General features: G+C 33.7%; 1 protein-coding gene across 1 annotated transcript in view; it reads left to right on the plus strand.

Moving 5' to 3' along the window:
- The first annotated feature begins 1,513 nt into the window (after positions 1-1,513).
- The window catches only part of LOC138711285 (uncharacterized), a 123,503-nt gene continuing 110,527 nt past the window's right edge, over positions 1,514-14,489 (plus strand). The window contains exons 1-2 of the mRNA XM_069842714.1: positions 1,514-1,568; positions 14,229-14,303. Of these exons, the coding sequence (XP_069698815.1) occupies positions 1,537-1,568; positions 14,229-14,303 (107 nt within the window). The 5' untranslated portion in view covers positions 1,514-1,536. The remainder of the gene's footprint in view (positions 1,569-14,228; positions 14,304-14,489) is intronic.

Raw genomic sequence — 14,489 nt, forward strand, 5'->3', positions numbered from 1 at the left:
ATCATAAGACGCACACGTTTAAATGTAGCCGACCTGCAACGTGATTGACTGCAGGAAATTAGAGCAACAGGACTATAAGATTGGAAATGCGCTACAAAACTGTATAAGACCTATTAAGTAACTGATTTCGAATGAGCCAGTATAATGCACATGATATAGATAAGTAGTGTAACTCATAAAACATAATTTTTCAGGAGAACAAAATACCTGTTTCGTCAGAAATCACTTTTCCCTCGTTTACATCCGAATTTTCAAACCCTTCGTCCTGTTCCACTGTCTTTTCTTTACAATCTATTCATTTGCTGTCATTTTTAGGATTATTAATATCATTTGTAATTTGTGTTGGTTAGAGCTATGTATAGAGAAATATATTTCCTAATTCTTCGATTTTATTTGAATAGAAGTACGTAGTGATGTAATTAAAAATATTAATAATAATATCAAAACTCTTTTACGTTACTCAATTTGGAGATCTTTATATTAAACAATGAAGTATAATAGTTATTTATGCAACAAGTGGATAACTGATGTTTATTGCATGATGAATGTTTGTCGCATGATCGATAACGAGTGCTACAATTTTCATGAGTGTCATAATAAGATTATCCACAAGTTAATACAACAATTTATGGCATCTTAGCATTATACATTGTAGGAAAGAAATAATGAAAGAAATTCAATTCAGGATCAATAACTGACAAATTATATTCATAATACATTCTGATCGATGACTTGCGCCTGGCATTGACATTGAGTAAAGAGTAATGGCTGACCTTGCAGGTTATGTAACAACTGTTCCTTTATTTTGTTAATATAGTTTCTCTGCACCACAGAACTGTTTTATGTGATATTACAAAAGTGATACAAAAATTGTTAAAGATTGAAAATAAATGATACGTTACCTTCTGTCCTGCATTCCATTTCTTGTTAGGCCGCGCGTAGAAGAGAAACCAAGACAGCAAGAGTTCCGGTATTACGTCATTGCAAATACGTCATTGCTTTTATCGGCACGCGTGCCATAATAAGCCAATTACGCACGATTTTCGACGTAGTAACAATCTGTTTACAATGCTAAGATGGCATAAAAGTATTTATACAGTATGTTTTATGTATTTGATTAATGTCTATGAGAGTCATAATGTGACATTTCTTACGATTTGATAATTTAATTTTCTATGATGTGTTTGCTTCAATTTGCAAGGCATTTTCGTTGCTGGTACTGACGTTTCTTTTCTTTTACTATTAGACATATATATTCTTGTTCGTAAGATGTTTTGACGAGAAAACACTATGGCATTAATTGGAGGCACCAGCACTTTTCCAATAAAACTTTTTCTGGTCATCAGACATTTTTGAGAACACTGAAGTCTACATTCCACCCTATCACAATGTGTACTTATATTTCGTTCTGGAAAATTGTTTGGCCTAAAGACGATTTCATGTTTTTGTACAATGCCTGATATTCTTCAAATCACTTCGTTTTGCAGGGATCAAGTTACTCTGAGAATGGAGCTACACGAGAACAAATAAGCAGTTATGAGACCCTTAAGTCACGTGATAGTCACTGGGTGAGTAATTTTCTCGTATATATGAATTAAAATGGAAGTTGCTTACAGGTAGGGACGGGTGTTTAGAATTCACCTGCGTCTATTTTTGTCTAAGAGATTTCCATATTTCATAACCAATATAGTTTTCTTTTCTTAGTGCTGGTGTCGAATTGGACACTGTAAATAAGTAAAGTGTACACAACTTATTCACTTATTAATATTTTACTAAATATTTCAAGAGATAACTACTTTGGAGATATATTTTAAAAATATAAATTTGAAGCTATGATCATTATAACAAGAGGTATAATTTTGCGATAAACATATTTGCTTTATAAAAAAGTGCATGAATATTTTTTAGTTGTATGGGGTTCTTTCTATCCATTTCATAAACTGTAACGAACTACTACTTCACATATGGGATAAATAACAAGATCGTGGATTTCATAATACTTCGAATAAAATAAACCCACAAATGCCAAATGTACAGTTTTAAGCTAAGCCATACCAATTACAAGTGATCAATATAACTAGTTTAAGATTACATGGTCAAAACCCTGCTACTGCAATCAGTTGAAGCTTGTGATAAAGGATGAGGAAGTTTCATCTAAACAAATCGGTGTATGCCAGACAAGAAAGCTGACGAGAAGTCATGTGAGTGCGTTATGTTCCTTTGTTATAGAAAAAATTATTAAATAACAATTCATTGCAATTATATTAAAAGATAATATACTTATTTTAAACAGTTTTAATCAATTCAATACCATACAGAATTAACGAATGAATTATTGAACTCCATCAAATGTGCAAATTGACTATCAGATACTCGTACAAAAAATAATCAATAAGAAAAAATGGAGTTCTGCTTTTAGACTAAACTGTCAAAGGATGAATGTTTGAATTAAATTATTTCGTAGTGATTTAATATTATTTAAAGGAAGGTACCCAAAGAACATATTTATCCTTGCATTTATGTTGGAATATTCATGAAAGCTTGCTACAGATTATAATAATTAGGTATAGATTATTAATCTAAAATATTACTGTTTCAGGGCAAATATAATGTCCAGTCTTTTTTCTACAACGAAGTTAAGTACACAGAGACCTTAGTAATAATAATAATAATAATAATAATAATAATAATAATGATAATGATAATAATAATAATATTACTATTAAGGAACCCGCAGTTCATTGCCGCCCTCACATAAGCCCTCCAACCGTTCCTATCCTGTACAATATTAATCCACTCTCTACCATCGTATCCCACCACCCTCAAATTCATTTTAATATTATCCTCCTATCTACGTTTCCGCTTCCCCGAAGGTCTTTATCCCTGCCATCTCCCAACTAACAGTCTACATTCATTACTGGATTCGCCCATTTGTGCTACATGCCTGCCCATTTCAAACGTCTGGCTTTAATGTTCCTACTTAAGTCAGGCGAAGAATACAAAGCGTGCAGTTTTGCGTTTTGTAACTTTATCCATTCTCCTGTAACTCCATCCCTCTTGGCCTCAAATGATTTCCTACGAACCTTATTCTCAAACACCCTTAATCTCTGTTTCTCTCTCAAAGTGAGAGTCCAAGTTTCACAACCATACAGAACAGCTGGTAATACAATTGTTTCATAAATTTTAACTTTCAGACTTTTTGACAGCAGACTGGATAACAAAAGCTTCTTAACCGAATATTAATAGGCATTTTCCATATTGATTCCGCGTTTAATTTCCTCCCGAGTATAATTTATATTTGTTACTGTTGCTCCAAGATATTTGAATTTTTCCACGTCTTCGAGGGATAAATGTCGAAAATTTATATTCTCATTTCGTACAATATTCTGGTCACGAGACATAATCATATACTTTGTCTTTTCGGGATTTACTTCCAAACCTATCGCTTTACTTGGCTCAAGTAACATTTTCGTGTTTTCGCTAATCGTTTGTGGATTTTCTCCTAACATATTCGCGGCATTCGCATAGGAAAGAAACTGATGTAACCCGTTCAATTTCAAACCCTATCTGTTGTCCTGAACTTTTCCAATGGCATATTCTAGAGCGAAATTAAAAAGTAAAGGTGATAGTGCATCTCCTTGCTTTAGCCCGCAGTGAATTGGAAAAGCATGAGATAGAAACTGGCCTATACAGACTCGGCTGTAATTTTCAGCGAGATATATTTTAATTAATCGAACTAGTTTCTTGTGAATATCAAATTAAGTAAGAATATTGTACTGGGTGGACAGTATAGAGCAGAACAGGTTTTACAACTCGCATGACCTTGAGTCCCTCACCTCTGTGCGCAAAGCCGGCCTGCCGTGAAACGTGTTCTGCTCTATACTGTTCACACAGTATAAATCGTCTCTCTTAACCGAGTCATACGCCCTTTTGAAATCTGTGAATAACTGATGTACTGTACACTTATACTCCCATTTTTCTCCAATATCTGTTGAATAAAAAAAATGTTCTATTACGCCTCAAACCGAACTGATTATCCCCAATTATTTCATCTACGTACGGAGTTAATCTTCTCAAAAGAACATTGGACAAAATATTGCACGACGTTAATAAAAATTATATTCCTCGAACGTTACCACGGTTAGTCTTGTGCCCTTCTTAAAAATAGGTACAATTATGGACTCCTCCCATTGTTTTGGTACAATTTACGTTTCCCAAATAGCAAGTACAAGTTTATAAATTTCGCTAGATAAAGCGCTTCCACCCTCTTGTACTAATGATGCAGGAATTTGATCGATACCTGGAGACTTGTACTTTTTTATAATATATATCACAATTTCGACCTCAGAATGTGTGGGTTCCGGTATAAATGGCTCAAATTTATATTTTAATTTCGTTCCAATCATTTCTGTTTGGCGTATGTACATTTAGTACTTGCCCAAAATAGTTTTTCCATCTCTTCAGGATTGAAAGAGAGTATAAAAGCAAGTCACCATTCTCATCCTTGATCATGTTTACCCTTGCCTGATATTCGTTTTTAAATTTCTTTATAGTCTTATATAATTCTCGAATGTTTTTATTCTTGCTATTTGTTTTTATCTCATTCAGTTTTTTCTTCAAGTAACCTCTCTTTTTATTCCCAATTGGACGACTTACTTTCCGTCTTTCATTGAAATAATTAACTCTATTTTCCTCAACTGGATCCAGTAAGAATTTCAATTTTGGCCGTTTCCTTCTTTCTACTACCATGTAACAATCTTCAACAAACCACGGTTTCTTATTCTTCGTTTCATAATAACTTATGCTCTGCTCAGCTGTAATTATGATATTATCTCTGATATTTTCCCAACGCTATTAAAATCAAACTCTTCCTCAACTTCGTCGGAACTTCCTAAAGTGGCAAAACTATTCGAAATTTCGACCTGATAATTTTGCTTAGTTAACTCATCCTTTAATTTCAGAATAATGAATTTACTAATATTAACTTGATGCTCTACTCGCTTAGCTACTGGTAGTCTTTCTCTTAATTCTCCAATTAAAAACAATGGTAAGATATTACATTCTGCCCCCCCCCCGAATGTTGGAATGTCTGCTATACTCGTATGTCTTCGTTTATCTATCAAGGGGGAAGTTTGATCACAATATCCTCTGAAGGAAGGTCAAAAATATCTGATTGCTCATCATGTAAAAAAAAAAAATAAATTATCAAATTTAGTAAACTTCTTTTGATACTTACTTCCTTACTTACTTATGGCTTTTAAGCAATCTGGAGATTCATTGCCTCCATACGTAAGCCCACCATCGGTCCCTATCCTGAGCAAGATTAATCCAGTCCCTATCATCACATACCTCAAATTCATTTTAATATTATCCTGTCACCTACCTCTCGGCCTGCCCAAAGGTCTTTCGTCCTCCGGCCTCCACACTAACACTGTATATACATTTCTCGATTCGCCCATACTTGCTACATGTCCTGCCATTCTCAGACGTCTGGAATTAATGTTCCTAATTAAGTGATGTGAATTATTACGTGCGTTCTGCGTTGTGTAACTTTTTCATTCTCCTGTAACTTCATCTTAGCCCAAATGTTTTTCCTAGGAACCTTATTCTCAAAAACCCTTAATCTCTGTTCTGTCAAAGTGAGATTCTAAGTTTCACAACCATTAGAACACGACGGTAATAGAACTGTTTTATAAATTCTTACTTTCAGATTTTTTGACAGCAGACTTGATGACAAAAGCTTCTCAAACGAACATTAACAGACAATGCCCATAGTTATTCTGCATTTAATTTCCTCCCGAGTATCATTTGTATTTGTTACTGTTGCTCCAAGATGTTTGAATTGATCCACCTCTTCGAAGGCTTAATTTCTTTATTTTTTATATTTCCATTTCGTCTTCTTTAGATACTGAACTTCGAATTCTGTTTCACAAATCATTTTACAAATTCTGGAAACAAAAAATTACAATTAGGCTCTCTTTCCTTCCACAAAAATGAGAACAAAATTTTCTTCTCTTGATTGTTCTAAATTCGCTCGAGCAATCAACTCAGTGTCATTTACACTTAAAATGGCATTGGTTTCAACTTCTTCCATTTTTGAACTTTATCCGTCATATTTCTCTTTTCACACAACTATCTTTTTTCTTTCTTCTATCTCGGTTTTCTCTGGCGTATCTATTAGAACAAGTGCCTTTCGTTTTTATGATTATGAGTTTTATTTTTCTGGAAAGAACATAATTTAGTTTTGCCGGGGTTTGCCTCTTGAATTTTCATTTGCTTCGTGGCAAATCCTCCGAAGCTGAAACCCCACAAAAGCCATTACTAAATACTGTTCTTGATTACTCATAAGAGTAACTTATTTACGAAATTATTTAAAATATAACGAGTCCTTCTGAAAACAGTTCTCCCCAGGTACACCGTCGCTAAGTACATCAGAAATTAGTAGAATATATCTCAGCAAGTTTTCAAGTCTCAGGTACCGAAAATAAACCAATAACCACATGGATACGTAGCGAAAATACCAGGTTTTAAAAATAAAAATCTAAGTTTTTAATCATGTAACTAAAGAATGAATTAAAATAATTCATTAGTTTGAAAATTACTTACGTTTTAGATTAAAAAACACATTGCTTCAACAAAAACTAAATCATTCACAGAACAGCTGAATGATGAAATTAAAGTGATCAACTGCTAAAACAAAAATTACACCACATAAGTTTGAAAATAAACGAGGCGTCCCCAGCCTAGGGACAACAGCTTCCCTTAATATATTTTTTGTAAAAGAAATAATATTCAATGTATGAGAAATAAATGTCATTTTTAAAAGGAAACGAATTAACTTTTGTATTGCAGTTGTTCCATTAGCTCTATCTAATAACAACTGATTAATTTACAGACTGTTTGAATGTCACCGGTAAGAGCAAAGATAAATAACGTGTGTCGCACCCTTATCATGTTGATTTAATTGAAGATCGAACACACCTATAATTCTGTATACTACCCAATACAACCCTTATTTCTTCAGTTCTGTACTGGAAAATATAAAGATTAGGCATCGGCGAGAAATCTGATTGCACACCGGAGATTTTGTGTTTTGTTTTTGTGAATAATTATTTATTTTTTATTGTACACTACTATTATGTCTCACTTCACCATGTGCAACACATACTAGTATTAAAATATACAGGACCTACATTGTGATTGTGGTTTAATTGACGCACAAATCTAACCAGAATTATCCTCCTCGTATTCGAATCTTGGTCAGACATTGGTAATGTGTATTCTTACCTATGACATTCAAAAAGCCAATAAAATAGCCAGTTGTTATTAGACAGAGCTAACGCATCATTTGTAATACAAAACATAGTTGGTCCCATTTAAAAAAACAAAGATGACTCTAATATCTTGAAAATTATATCAGGTACAAAAACCCTTTTCATGTATCAGATGTGTCCTTCGATGTAACTTTATTTAACTTGTAATTGTCGGTTTGTGCATATTTGAAATATTTATCTTGCTATTGGAGGTGAAACGTTAATTGGGACACTCTGTATGTATACAGGCTGATTACTAAACGTCGTCTTCGAAGACAGGAGCGTGTTAAGGTGGGTACTCACTTAGCGAACGAACAACGAACGAATGATGAAGCGACACTTCGTTGTTCGTTCGCTGTTTGGAGCAACGTACAAATCATTCGCAAATGGTCAGAAAACATTCACGTTCGCTGATTATCCGCAATAATGGTAGACGAAAATATAATTATAGCAAGTGCAGCCGTTATTATTATAGGCAGTTTAACAAAGAGAAAGTTAAAAAACAAAAGGCGATGGTGTCAGACGCCACTCTACGAAAGTCGCAATCAGTATAGAGGCACTGACTTGCTTCATGATTTACGTCGAATGGAATCGGGACAGTTTCACAACTTCTGTCGCATTTCAGAAACTGACTTCGAAATATTACTGTGCAAAATAGGGTCAACAATTTCCAAGCTGGCGAGAAGCAATATCTATTCAGGAAAGGCTAGCATTAACACTTCGAAATCTCGCTACAGGAGATTCGTATACAAGTTTAATGTCTTAATTGAAAGTGTCGAAACAGTTGATACCAGGATTGTTCCAGAAATATATACAGCTATAATTGAGGAACTGGAAGATTTTATTAAGTTACGACTGCAATACAGGGGAAAGTTTCAATATACGGATACCTCACTGACAATAATTATCTTAAAATATTAAAAAGAAAGATTTCTCTGTGTTTGTCGAATTCACATCATGCTTACGAAAAGGCATTTTTCAGTTCCAATGAATTATTTTGTGTGCACAAGGTTGGAACTTTGTTTTTTCTGGGCGTGAATTTGTCGAAAAACAAAGACATATGTTTATACGCGAACCAAGTTGACTCGTACACTTCATAACTCCCCATTCCAGATCTTTTTATGAACTTCTGTCTTTCCCTCCGGAATGATGTCAGTAGGGACTAGGGACTCAATTTTCTTTTCCTTACAATAAACAACAAATATGTATCCACTGGAAATAAATAAACAAAAATAATTTTCAAATGGAGCAAGTGTTTGACTCGTCTAACTTGCTGCTAAACATCTTTCCAATAGCTTTCCAAACATGTTTTCTTACTTTAGTGTGTGGTAAGAGGATACTAGGGATTCCATAAAGTTTCCTGCTGCTTATATGCATTAATAAGATTTATAACACTCTTCTTCCGTCCACTCCAGTTTCGACATCCTGTTGGTGAAACTAAGCGCTGCGTTCCGCTACGAACTACAAACTAGTGGCAAATTCCGTCCACAACGAATAACAACTTTCTTTGATGTACCGACAAACGACGGATCACTTCCGAAGGCACACCAAACGATCGGTGGCGATGAAATTCGAGATAAGAACCGTCATGTTATGATGAATAGTTATGGAGATATTGGAGGCAATACCGAGAAGTCAAATGGAGTATTAGTTACTTTTGACCCAAAGCGCGTAGTATTTGGAATTAAATGTCAAAAATACGACAACAATGTGATGTGTGCGACATGTATCTATCTGTCCCTGAAAGAATCGGAATTCTTCGTTTAAGCGCAAGAACTGCGAAGAAAATAACTGTAGTTGATTTGTTTTCAAGTACTGCACAGCGAGTTCTCTGTGCAATGTCACAGTTTAAATTGACATTACGATACGTAGCTGTTTCTCATTTTGAAGTAAGGTAAGCATGTCATGTTTACATTGCATACGTCTTGCAGACGCCGGTTTTCAAAATGTGGTGCGCGATTCACCCGTTGTTCAGCGTTGGAGTCCACACCTGTAGAGTAACGGTCAGCGCGTCTGGGTGAGAAACCGTGTGGCCCGGGTTCGAATCTCGGTCGGGGCAAGTTACTTGGTTGAGGTTTTATCCGGGGTTTTCTCTCAACCCAATACGAGCAAATGCTGGGTAACTTTCGGTGCAGGACCCATGACTCATTTCACCGGCATTACCACCTTCATATAATTCAGACGCTAAATAACCTAGATGTTGATACAGCGTCGTAAAATAACCCAATAAAACAAAAAAATCGGCGTTGGATTAATTTCTATCAAACCTGTGTGGGTCATGCTTGGAGTAAGAGAGTGTAATTTGGAAGTGCGGGATGTTTGATATGGACAAATCGGAGTCACAGTCTGAACTGAAATCTTCAATACAAAAGCGTTTCACACAGAAATAATATTTGGTCCTGTAGACAATTGGGGAACATTGCAAAATAGAGTATTTGTTCCTATCTTATTTATGCATGCATTGATGTGGCCTATTACGACCTGGTCTTCGAAGACGGCATTTAGTACTTACACTGCATGTATATGTTATATGCGTAGATCTAAGGATTTAGTCACAGTTTGTCTGACGAACATGGCAGTAGCGTACATTGTTTCCTTGGTTTGTTCTTATTAGCATTAGTAATAAATCAGAAGGTACTGCTGACAATTACCGACGCAGTACTATGTTTTTAACATGATTTTTAATAGTTTCTTTTCCTTTTCTAGAGTCGCATCCATCGTGAATTCGGTGACATTAATCTTTTGGAAAATGTAAATAACTATATGTGTATACAAGTAGTAGTATATTATAAAGCTCTTCCTTAATATTAGTATCACTGGCTCCCATGTCAAACTGTATATTGAAAAAAAAAAAATTCAAGAATTGATTTCATTTTAGAGAACAGGTGTTGATACTGGTTTCGAACTATATGCCTTAACTTAAAAATATTAATTTTGTTTAATCTCCACAATGGATAAAACGAGCAATTGTCTCTTTTTTAATTTATTAAAGGAACCAAGGTGGAAATTCTAGATAAGATAAAAAACATTGATTTCATAAAAAAATGACAATTATTCCATTGATTCTTTTAATTTTGGAATAATTTCAGCACGTATTTTGCTTTCTCCATCCTCGATATTTCATGATAAGATCGCTGAATTTGGAATAATAGAATGTACATCCACCTTACCATAAATATCTCTAACGTCAACCATTGTCTGTGATTAAGCATCTCTTAATATAGCCTATATCAGGGGTGAGACGATATTAGCTCCCAATGACCATAGAAGAGCACGACCTTGATCACGAGCGCATAGCGCAGCCACTATATAACATCGTAAAGTAGACATCCGGCATGTACATGCACATGCAGCGAATAAAGCCAGCAATTATTACAATAACTTGGGCTACTAAATTTCAACTATGTAATAGGGCATATTATTCAGTTATTTAATATACATGTGTATATATAAACCAATCGCAAAGGGAAAGGTTTTTTAGGAACAAAAAGAGAAATAGGAAAAGTTAATTGTATGTAAACCATTTTCTTGTTAAAAGCATTTATTTATTATGCAAATACTTCACTTCATTGGTTAGGAGAAACTAATAGGGTCTACCTGCTCGACGTGTGTGATCTCTAAGTATTTTTGAGTATTCATTGAAAAAATATTAATGGCAATATTGATTGAAATAGAGTATATCGATTGTGTGATTATGAAAATGTAGTCCTCACTCTCCAGTCGTAATTATGTAATGAGTTTTCTTAGAGTGATTTGTGAGATGCACGTAACACGAAAAAACAAATTGATTAAATTAAGATATTGAGAGACATCGTAATTTTTGGGGTCAATAATTTAAGGGGATATGTATGGATATGTATGACTTTGAAAACTTCCACAATTTCAGCCTAAATTTGTGAAATTTAAACTATATCAACAGATCTATAATAATATCATCGGTACAAAATTTGATACAATTAGGTCTAATAGTTTTGAAATTATATTTTTAAGTATATTTTATATTGACGTTACTAAAAAAGTTTCTTGCATCAAAGTTTTCAAAAAGTTTAGTTCATATTTGCTCAAAATCTTGAAAATAGTTATTGGAATAAAAGTGAATTAGCTTTTTGAGCTTAGTAATAGTATAAGTTAAGGTGCAATCAAAGATAAAATATTATTTCTAAATTAAAGATACACGTAGTCCAATAAAAGTAAATATCCAGAAACGAGCAACAAATAAAACATCAACAATACATTTAAAATAAAGAAATAAAAGGAATCTAGATACAAAATATTGATCTTAATGTAAATTAATTTATCTTCGATGACAATTACGACATCAATTTATTTCTCTCTTCTCCTGAATAAAGCTATTTTTTTCATGTTGCGTCTCATAATGCCGTTTTATGTTGCTTTTTTTTGCAAATGATATTTTTTTTACACAACAAACACTGGACTTCATCACCATGTTCGAAGCATAAATATTCCTTGAAAGCTTTAAGCGCTTCCGTTCCGTCATGATGCGCTGCATTTTAAGATCTGTACATCCTTTAGCAATGTTTACAGGTAAAAGAGCTCCGCGCGCGCGCAGCTGGCATAAAAGAGTTCTAGCTCGAAATTATTAGTCACCATCGCAAGACTGGCCTACGTTATGGTAAAAATTTTAAGGAAAGAGAACATGTATATTTGGTTTATTTTTATTAAACGATGTGACTGATATAGATTGTCTGCTTTGGAATAAATTTGACACACATCACAAAATCTCTGTTATTTATATACAATCACATATTTACAAAGATTCATTAAATATCTTCATTACTAATGTAACAAGTGCGACAAGATGGATGTTGAATAACATAATAAATAACAAAAGGTATTACTTCATTTAAAGAATTCTGTTATTTAAAAATTAAATTTTCTTGTTTAATTGTTCAATATTACTTTCCAATTTTCGCGCACTGTGAAATAAAAAAAAGAATCTGATTAATAGCCGTTCGATTACGCTTAAACACATTTATAGTGCCCAATACCAACAATAAATAATAATAATAATAATAATAATAATAATAATAGTAATAGTAATAGTAATAATAATAATAATAATAATAATAATCATAATGATTTATTTTAACTGGCATTGTTAATGCCGTAGGCCTTCTCTTCCATTCAACGAACAAAAAGTAAAATAGTAATAGTAATAATAATAATACATTATAAAATAATAATAATAATAATAATAATAATAATAATAATAATAATAAAATAATAACTGTAATAAATCTGTGCCTCCTTTTTAATTCTCTTTGGCTGGTGCTCGTTATTTATGAATTATTCAATTTTATTTGGAGACAGAAATTTGAAATATGATACTTTTTCGTCGGAAATCACTTTTGCATCGCTTTCAACCAAATTTTCAAGCCCTTCGTCCAGTTCCAATGTTTTTCTTTACAATACAATATATGCCTTTGCTGTCGTGTTTAGGGTTATTAATATCATTTGTAGTTTGTATTGGTTACTGCAATATAATTATAGCGGAATGATTTTCCTTTTTTTTCAATTTTATTTGAAACGAAATATTTAGAGATAGTCTGAGTTATAAATTTTAAGCAAATTGTAATTGAAAAATATAAATAACAATAACAAACACTTTACGTTACTCAATTTGAAGATTCTTATATTGAACAATAAAATATAATAGTTATTTATGCAACAAGTGGGTAATCTTGATGTTTATGGCATGATGAATGTTTGTCGCACGAACGATAATGAGTGCTACAATTTTCATGAATTTCATAATAAGATTATCTACGAGTTGATACAACACTTTATGGCATTTTAGCATTATAAATTGTGGGAAAAATTTATGAAAGATATTCTATTCGGGATCCATAGCTGACAAATTGAAATAATATATTGTTATCGATTAGTTACACCTCGCTTTTACATGCAGCAAAGAGTAATGGACGACCTTGAAGGTTACGTCACAAATGTTCTTTTATTTTGTAAACATAGATTCTCGTCCACAACCGCGGAGTAACGGTTAGCGTGTCTGGCCGCGAAATCAGGTGGCCCGGTTTCGACTTCCGGTCGAGGCAAGTTACTTCGTTGAGTTTATTTTCCGGTGTTTTCCCTCAACCGAATATGAGCAAATGCTGGGTAACTTTGGGTGCGAGACTCCGCACTCATTTTACCGGCATTATCATCTTTTCATTTAGACGCTAAATAACCTAAGATGTTGATAAAATGTCGTAAAATAAGCTATTAAAAAATTGTTGAACCCACACAACTGTGTTATGTGATATTACAAAATTGATACAAAAGTGTTAAAGATTGAAAATAAATGATACGTTACTTTCTGTCCTGCATTTCATTTCCTGTTACTTTGCGCGTAGAATGGAAAACGAAGATAGCAAGCGTTCCGGTATTACATCATTACAAATACGACATTGCTTTTATCGGCACGCGTGCCACATAAAGGCAATTACGCACAACTTTCGACGTAGTAACAATCTGTTTATAATGCTAGGATGGCTTGAAAGTCTTTATGCAGTATGTTTTATGTATTTGATCAATGTCTATGAGAGTCATGATGTGAGACTTCTTGCTATTTGATGATTTCATTTTCTGTGATGTGTTTGCTTCAATTTGCATGACACGTTTCGTTGCTGAGACTGAGGTTTCTTTTTGTTTACTATTGGCATATATCATCTTGTTCGTAAGATGTTTTGACGAGAAAACACTATGGCATTAATTGAATGCACCAGCACTTTCCCAATGAAACTTTTTTCTGGTCATTAGATATTTTTTGAGAACGCTGAAGTCTACATTCCACTTTACCACAATGAGTACTTATATTTCGGTCAGGAAAATTGTTTGGCCTGAAGACGTTTTTCATGTTTTTGTACAATGCCTGATATTCTTCACTTCGTTTTGCAGCAATCCCCCAATTTGCGACATCAGAAAGCGACAGAATACGCTGACCAGCGAGCGTCCACGTCCAGTGATCAGGGGGTAAGTAAAATTTTCATATATACATGAATTGACGTGGAATATGCGTATAGTTTGGGAGAATCATTTAGAATTCACCTGCGGCAGAAGGGCAGAAGAGACCAAGGACGTCCATGTAAACGATGGAGAGATCAATTTTAATTAACATTGAATAATATTTTAGTCTTTTGAACTGTAAATTTCAACATT

Source organism: Periplaneta americana, chromosome 12 (assembly GCF_040183065.1).
Source record: "Periplaneta americana isolate PAMFEO1 chromosome 12, P.americana_PAMFEO1_priV1, whole genome shotgun sequence".
Lineage (NCBI taxonomy): Eukaryota > Metazoa > Arthropoda > Insecta > Blattodea > Blattidae > Periplaneta > Periplaneta americana.